The sequence below is a fragment of the Myotis nattereri genome (assembly GCF_964212035.1).
Source record: "Myotis nattereri genome assembly, chromosome: 2".
Classification (NCBI taxonomy): Eukaryota; Metazoa; Chordata; class Mammalia; order Chiroptera; family Vespertilionidae; genus Myotis; species Myotis nattereri.
The window spans coordinates 161,271,912-161,281,198 of NC_138076.1; the positions used below are offsets into that span (position 1 = coordinate 161,271,912).

The 9,287-nt window shown below is 37.0% G+C and overlaps 1 protein-coding gene across 1 annotated transcript; it reads right to left on the reverse strand.

The window, feature by feature from the left end:
* Nucleotides 1-261: 261 nt before the first annotated feature.
* Nucleotides 262-1,209, reverse strand: LOC308513069 (olfactory receptor 6C2-like; the record flags this gene model as incomplete). The annotated part of the gene is made up of 1 exon (XM_081082867.1): nt 262-1,209. One exon carries the CDS (start codon nt 1,207-1,209, stop codon nt 262-264), a length of 948 nt encoding a protein of 315 aa, XP_080938993.1.
* Nucleotides 1,210-9,287: the final 8,078 nt, after the last annotated feature.

A 9,287-nucleotide genomic window follows, 5' to 3' on the forward strand; every position in this document is an offset into this window, starting at 1 on the left:
TTGGCCTGCGGACTGAAAGGTCCCAGGTTCGATTCCGGTCAGGGGCATGTACCTGGGTTGTGGGCATATCCCCAGTGGGAGATGTGCAGGAGGCAGCTGATCGATGTTTCTCTCTCATCGATGTTTCTGACTCTCTATCTCTCTACCTTCCTCTTTGTGAAAGATCAATAAAATATATTAAAAACAAACAAACAAACAAACAAACAAGATTGTAAACTTCAAAAATGCAATGTATTCTTGTTCCTGAGATGTCTGAAAACATTATTTCCTTTTATTAGAAGAGAGCAAAACAATTCTTTTGATTGAATCCTTGAAGGCTTTCTTAACTTGATTGTTTCTCAGTGTATAAATAAATGGGTTTAACATAGGTGAAATAGAAGAAATGAGCAGCGTAACTACTTTATTAATGGTCACTTGCTCCTTTGCTGTAGGATTCATATAGATGAAAATGCATGTGCCATAGGTGATGGAAACCACAATCATGTGGGAAGAACAGGTGGAAAAGGCCTTTTTCCTTTGCTGAACAGAGGGAAATTTCAAAATTGTCTTGATAATGGAAGCATATGACAGAACAACACAAGTAAGAGTCATATTTAGGGTCAGGACAGCACAGATTATGATTGTCTGTTCGATGAGCCATGTGTCTGAGCATGAGATTTTCACTAAGGGAACTCCATCACAGGTAAAATGATCAAGCCTGTTAGAGTCACAAAATTTTAGAGTTAAAGCCAGTCTAAGTGGTGGGATTATGATACATAAACCAGACATCCAACTGCTAATGACAAGAGTCTGGCAGACCTTGGTGCTCATGATGGTCGTATAATGCAGGGGTTTGCAGATGGCCACATAGCGGTCATAGGACATGGCCGCCAGAAGGAAAAATTCTGTTACTCCACAGAGGTCAGTAAAAAACACTTGGATGAAACAATCGTTGTAGGTAATGACCTTGTCACCTGCTGCAATACTATACATGTACCTGGGAATACAGGCAGATGTGAATGCGATCTCCAGAAAGGAGAAATTTTTTAAGAAGAAGTACATAGGTGTTTTTAGGTGAGAATCCACAGAGGTTAGTGTGATGATGGTCAGGTTTCCAGTTACACTCAGGGTGTAGGTGAGAAATAGAAAGATAAAAATCAGAACCTGTAGCCGAGGGTCATCTGTCAGTCCCAGCAGAATGAATGTTGTCACTGTACCATTTCTCATCATGGACTTCAGACTTCTTCCAATCTGCATGTGATATTCAGAAAAATTTTCTGACAGATTATAACTTATTTTAACTGTTCTAAAGCTTAACTCTTATGACCAACCTTAAGCACTGTGGCTTCCCCCTATTCCCCGTTACACAATCCATCTTACTTCTCCCTTCAATATGTGCATTAGCTTTACTGACTATGTGTGTTACCTTTGTTGCCCACACAAATGACGACTGTCTTCTCTTCCCTCCCTCATCTTCCAGTCAATGAATTATCTTCAGTGATACTACACTAAGAAGGGCCTCAAATGTGCCTACTATGCAATCAATATGTCAAATATTGACATTTTCTGACATCAATTAATAAAAATATGTTCTCCTTGTGTATCTAGTTTATGAGAGTATCCCCTTGTTTATCTTGTCATATGAGAGTATCCACTTTATTGTTTAACTTATTGTGTTCTGTTCCTATTGATGTTGGGGCCGCATTACAGTGACCACCGAGTTCACAAAGCTTCCGATATAGAGAAAGATCACTTACTGAGGGTCATGGGTTACTCAAAGGTCAGAATCCTTTCAGGAAATTTAGTCACTAAATTTCACACCAAATTGAAATGTTCAGGTTTTGAACATTATTCAATGCTGAAAATATATGTTTTCTTCATGATATTGCAATTTATTTTATAATTGAAGTCAATAAACAGACTGACCAGAACATGTAACTAACTGATTTCTGTTTATTTTTATCTTCCATACAAATGTCCAAAATGAACACAGGAATCTGTAATGAGATGCTATGACTTCAGTCGTTTTGTTATTCTTTTTGGGGTGGGAAGAGGAATGCAAGAGCATGCTTGTATATTTCTATATAAAGATACTTCATTATTTTTAATTTGAGGTTGAATAGTCTATACAAAGTCACCCTAAATATTTCTCTAATTAAGCAAGGTACAGTTGTATATAAACAATCACAGAAATCCATTTTCTTGTCAGAGGAAATTATAATCTAGATCCTAAAAGGGAATTCCAATCAAAGAGACAAACTATCATACTTACTTTTCTGTTTGTAAATCAAACTTCTGTTGGCTCTTTAAATATAGCAATATTAAGTCTACAGTCATATTTTCGTAAAAATATGTATGTCTTCACATTCACTAGGATGTCTGGGAATACAGAGTTCCCTTTGTTTTCCATTTCCGACAAACTGGACAGACTTGCCTATGATGGGCTTAGTGCTACTATAAGCCTCCAAAGATTTTCCTGCTATCTCCATCATTAAGAAAAAAATTACTCTAAAGGCTGAGAACTCTCTTCAATGGTGGAAGAGATAACAATTTAAATAATCAGGACAGAGAAAAATGCTTTTATGATGACAAATGTAAATTTTTTTTTAATTTGCAGAAAATGCCAGCAAGTGAAAACAACAAATGGTCCTTGGTGACCTACCTACAATCAAGAATTGTTAATTCATTTCTGAGTAATGGAGTTTGGTAAATACATAAGGAAAACAGGCTTCGGTGGGACTGACTCCTTGGAGAAATTAGGATGTTGAAGGAGCATTTGACACAGGTCATTTATTTCATTTTATTTTTAAAAAATATATCTTGTTGAAAGTATTACAGATGTCCCCTCTTTCCCCATTGATCCCCTTCACCTTGTTCTGTCCTATCCCCAGTTCTTCACTGCACCATTGTCTGTGTCTATGGGTTATGCATATAAGTTATTTGGTTACTCACTTCCTGCCACCCTTCACCCACCCACCCTCCACTTCCCTCTGAGCTTCCTCTGTCTATTGCTTGTCTATGGATGTATTTTGTTCATCAGTTTATTTTATTTATTAGATTCCACATATGAGTGAGATCATGTTATACTTGTCTTCCTCTGACTAGCTTATTTCACTTAGCATAATACTCTCCAGGTCCCTCCATGCTGTCTCAAAGGGTAAAAGTTCCTTCATTTTTACAGCTGCATAGTATTTCATGGTGTAAATGTACCACAGTTTTTTTTTTTTTTTTTTTTTTTTTTTAATCTGCTCATCTACTAATGGGCACTTGGGCTGTTTCCAGATCTTAGCTATTGTAAATAATGCTTCTGTGAAATAGAGGTGCATATTATCATTTCTGATTGGTGCTTCTGGATTCTTAGAATATATTCCTAGAGATGGGATCACTGAGTCAAAAAGCAGGACAACTGTGTCATATAAATCACTTAGTTCATTTCCTAATTGATTTTTTTCTTTTCTTTCTCCCCTTCTCTCTTTCTTTTCCTTCCTTCCTTCCTTCCTTCCTTCCTTCCTTCCTTCCTTCCTTCCTTCCTTCCTTCCTCCTCCTCCTCCTCCTCCTCCTCCTCCTCCTCCTCCTTCTTCTTCTTCTTCTTCTTCTTCTTCTTCTTCTTCTTCTTCTTCTTCTCTCTCTCTCTCTCTCTCTCTCTCTCTCTCTCTCTCTCTCTCTCTCCTCCCTTAACCGAGAGAGGAAAGGAGAGGGATAAAGAGATAGAAACATCAATGAGAGAGATATATGGATGGACTGCTCTGCTTCCTGCACTCCCCCTACTGGGGATCGATCCCTAAACCTGGGCATGTGCCTTGACTGGGAATGGAATCCTGAACTTCTGGTTTATAGGTTGAGGCTCAATCACCAAGTCACACCAGCCAGGCATATTTTCCATATGAACAACTATAAACTTTTGCCTCTCCCTGTAGAAGGCTAATGCTTACATATAGATCTTATCCTTTCAGATTTTTCTTTCTCCAAATGCACTGACTGCATTATTCACAAATGCATAAAAATTTACAACGATATCTTATAATTGGAGACAAAACATAATTTTATAGTTTTCACAATGATATAAATGTACTAAGTGCCACTGAGTTTTACTTAAAAATGGTCAAAATAGTAAGTTCTGTGTTATGCATATTTCACTACAATAGGAAACATACACATTTATGTATTTAAACATCTTATTTATCACATAATATAAATTTTATCTAAATTGTCAGCTTATGATATGCACTTTTAATTATAATTCCTTATGTTTTTCTTAATCTACACTAATAAAAGAGAAACATGCCAATTGACCATCCCTCCGCTATGCCCACTAGCCAATCAGAGCGATATGCAAATTAACCCAACAAAGATGGTGGTTAATTAACATACACAGGCGAAGAGTGAAGATTGAAGACAGCGTAGAAGAAAGCCAAGCGCTGCAGAAGGGAGCGAAGTGGTGGAGAAGGGAACAGAGCCGAGGCAGTGGAGACGGGAGGGAGCAAAGTGGCAGAGAAGGGAGGGAGTGAGGCAGCGGAGAAGGGAGCTCTGCAGGCTTCGCTCCCTTCTCTGCTTTGCTTCGGCCTCACGAAGCCCTATTCTTGTAGGAATAGGCCCGAGGAAGCCCTAGTCTTGCAGGAATCTTCCTGCAATGGGCCTTTAGTATATATATAAAATCTGTAGTTACATCACCTCTTAATTCCTTATACCTTTCCTTATACCCTTTACCCTTGAATAATGTTAGGGTTAGGGAGTCTGAACCCCCTACCCCTCACAGTCAAATTCCACCTATAATTTTAGACTCTCCCAAAATTTAACTACAGTTATCCTCAGTATTCATAGGGGGTTGGTTTCAGGACCCCCATGGGTACTAAAATTTGTGGATGTTCAAGTCCCTTACAGAAAGTAGATCAACACCTACAGTTGACCTTCCTGCATTCAAGGACTCTTGGCCAGAGACTGAAAATGATACAGGCATTGTTTTGAGAAACAATAACAAACAAAAAACCAAAACCACATATAAGTGTACTCATGTTGTTCAAGGGTCAATTTTACTTGCATTTATGGCTTTTTTCTTTTCTGATTTTCTCTATGAAACAACTTTTATCTACTGTTTTCCTGGTCCATTTAAACTGATTTCTATGATGATTTTTTACTTTTTTGTTTATTTAGATTTGCTCGATTTTCCTTTTTTTTTTTTTTTTGCTAATTTTGCAGAAAGGTTAAAAAAATTTTAGGTAGTCTTTTATTACATGAGCATTTTAGTGCTATAAATTTTGCTCTAAATAATGTTCCAGCTGTATCCAACATATGTTGACATTTTGTGCTTTAATTATCACTTATTTAAAAATATTTTAAATATCTATTTTGATTTCTTCATGGACCATGTTTTATTTACATTTGTGTTAGTGTCCATATATTTGGTGATTTTCCTCATGTCTTTCTGTTGTTTTAATTCTATTGCGGTTAGAATTTCATGCTTTGTATGACTGGCATAATTTTGTGCCCCAGAATATGGTCTATTGTTGCAGTTATTCTTTTTACTAATCCTCCGTGGAAGACATTTTTCCATTGATTTTTACAGAAAGTGGAATGGGGGAGGTAGAGGATGGGGAGAGAGATGACAGACATTGATGTGAGAGAGATTGGTTGCTTCCCACATGTGCCACAAATGGGGCAATGGTTTGACCTGCAACCCAAGGTACATGCCCTTGATCATGAATAAACCCATGACCCTTTCATGCACAGGGCAACACTCTAAACACTGAGATACACTGGCAAGGCCTGGTCTATTTTATTATTCACGGGTTATGTATTTTTTTTTATCTAGAACATTTTCATTTTCATTTCTAAAAATGCAGTTTGAATCTTAATAATTATTTCATGCATAGTGGGCAGAACCTAAAGATATCCTTGTATTAGGGTTCTCCATATCATAAAGAATTGGAAATTTACTCATGTGATGATGGAAGCTGGCAAGTCCAAAATCTGCAGACTGGAGATCCAGGGGCAATAGTAGTTTGAGGACAAAGCCAGTTTGCTGAAGGACTAGAGCCAATTTTGAAGCTGAAATCCAAAGTACTGCCATATCAAAGTATACGTATTTTTAAATTGTAAGTTTTCTGATTGCTTGTCAAAAACTTTAGCAGTTTAAATTTGCACATGTGCTGTAGAAAAGAACCCTTTTGCCTGTGATATACTTCAGCAACAGATTAGAGTTCATTTCAAAATTGTATGCAGTAGAATCAAGAAAAGCTGATGTTGCAGATGAAGTCTGAAGGTATCTGCTGTAGAATTCTGTTACTAGGGGTGGTTGGATGAAGGACACACTATGGAGGACAATATACTTTACTCAAGTCCACCAATTTAAGTGTTAATCTCATACAAAATACCCTGAGGGAGCCACCCAGAATAATGTTTGACCAACTATCTGGGCATCATTGACAAGTCAACATATAAAATTCATCATCGCAGACTCCCATGATGCACACACTTTCTGCCAGTTATTCAATCATACAAGAGTACAGGTGTTATTGTAAAGGGACTTTGCATACATAATAAGGTCCCAAATAGTTGGCTTTAAGATGAGGAAATGATCCTTGGTGGGCCTTACCTCATAAAATGAGACCTTCAGAAAGATGGAAGCTCTTACATTTGATAGAGATTTGAAGCCTGTGAGATTTGGCATGAAACACTGCTGGTGGGAATGCAGACTGGTGCAGCCACTGCGGAAAACAGTTTGGCGTTTTCTCAAAAAATTAAAAATGGAACTCCCATTTGACCCAGTAATCCCACTTCTAGGAATATATTTCCAAGAAATGAAACACCAATCAGAAAGGATATATGCACCCCTATGTTCATAGCAGCACAATTTACAATAGCTAAGAATTGGAAACAGCCCTAGTGCCCACCGGCAGATGAGTGGATTAAAAAACGGTGGTACATCTACACAATGGAATACTATGCTGCTGTAAAAAAGAAAGAACTCTTACCATTCGCAACAGCATAGATGGACATGGAGAACATTATGCTAAGCAAATAAGTCAGTCAGAGAAATATAAATATCACATGATCTCACTCATTGGTGGAATATAATGAACAACATAAACTGATGAACAAAAATAGATCCAGAGACAGAATCATCCAACAGGCCATCATACCTCAGAGGGAAGGTGGGGGGCAGGCTGAGAGGGGGGAGGGTGAAGGGGAGAGGGTAACAGATAAACCAAAGGACCTGTATGCATGCATATAAGCATAGCCAATAGACACGGATAGTAGTGGGGTGAGGGCATGTGCTGGGTGGTGGGAGTGGCCGGAGAGAGATCAAGGGGGGGAAAAAGGAGACCTATGTAATACTTTAAACAATAAAGAATTTAATTAAAACTTTTTTCTAGTTCTGGTTTTGAAGTTGGAGGGGGTTATGTGGCAACTTCGCAAAGTGGAAAGCAGCCCATGGCTGACAAGTAGCTAGGAAATGGGATCCTCCACCCAATGAGCAAGGTCCTGAAGAAACCAAGCACAAACTTCTAGGTGTCCCCTCCCATTGGAGTCCCACAGGGATGAGCTTAATTCTTCCAGCAATAATGTGTGACTTTATGTGCAAAGTATTGCCAAGCAGGCAAGCTCACCTGGGCCTTTTCAATGAGGGGTTTCATTGGGGCCAGTCATGTAGGCATGCAGGACCCACAGGACTGGCCTTAACCACTCGACTACTTAGTCTCCAGCCCCACACAGGTCAACCTGCTGTAGTACGGCCAGGACTTTAGGCATAAAAAGCCCCACTCTTATCAGGCAAGGTATTCCAAGAGTTCAGAGGTTATCTCCTAGCAGCTAAACAACGACCAGTCTTAAGATGGGCCTTTGTGAGAAAGTGCAGGGCTTGAACAACCTTCGCCTGCTGAATCAACACTGTATTCTAGCACAATAAGATATCCCAGGCTCATCCTGTGCTTTCCTTGTTTCAACCCTTCCAGTAATGATTTTTCTAGAAAAGTATATTTTTGTTTGTTTTGTTTTGCTTTTCTTTTTTTCTCTTTTAGTATTTTTAAAATTTAGTTTCTCAAGCAAATATCATTAATTCTAAGCCTGCTGTAAAACTTGATATTACTACATATGTAAGAATTAATAAATATGTTTACAGGTACAGTACTTTATTTTATACATATATCTATATATATGTGTGCACAAATGAATATATACTCATAGTGAAGGGTTTTGGCAAGGTTTCCAGTACAAAAATTCCATTATATTAGACATATTTTGTCACTTTTTCTCTCTTACCCTCAAAAAAAAAATTAACAGGAATTACTCTAGAACAAAACGTGTTACTCTAATAGATTTGTTTAATAACTTTATGACATTTGATTTATTGAGAGCTTTTCATTTTGCATTGAGTTTTTGGTGATCAGAAATGCTGTATTTCATATTGTGCCTCTTTATGCTGTATATCCTTTCAAATGGTACTTACATTTTTGTGAGATAGAGTTGCAGGTATGGAATTGGGATGTCAAAATATATGTATTTTTAAATTGTAGGTTTTCTGATTGCTTGTCAAAAGGCTTTAGCAATTTAAATTTATACATGGGCTTTAGGAAAGTACCCTTTTGCCTGTGATCTAATTCAGCAACAGATAAAAGTCCTTTTCAAAATTGACAGTATAATTGGTGTAAAGTTCTTCCACAATATAAATTTCTTGATATGAGACTGATTGTTAGAACTGTTGACAATCCTGTTTTTTTTTTTTACTAAATGGGAATTAATGTTCTCCAAATTGACCATGTCTATTTTTTGATTATTTAGCTTTTTCATTTGTCTTGTTCATTTATGAGAGCTATTTGTATACTTTAGAAATCATTCTTTTGTCTGTCAGGACTATACATTTAATTTCCACATTATTATTTGGCATAAAATTTTCAGTGGTATCTTTTGCCAGTTAAAATGGTTAACACATATGTAATCAAATAGGTGCCTTTTCTTTATCACCTTCTGCCTTTAAATTCTTAAGTACAAGCTGCTGACTCCTTTACATTATTGTGGCCTTATATATTTTCTAATAAGGTTCTACTTGTTTATTTTTATACTTAAAACTGAAAACATTTAGAATGTAACTTGTTAGTTTTGTGAATCAAAAGCAAAATGTTTGCATTTGAAATTTTTGTGTGTGACTGAAACACTTATGAAATAAAACATGTTTTTCCTACTGAACTGAAATTTTCCCACTTTTGTATAAAAGTAACAAATATTTATATAAAAATAAAGGCAATTTGTATACTTTCATGATCTTATCTGTTCTACTGCATCATTTTATCTTCTCTTTTGAAGTTTCTATT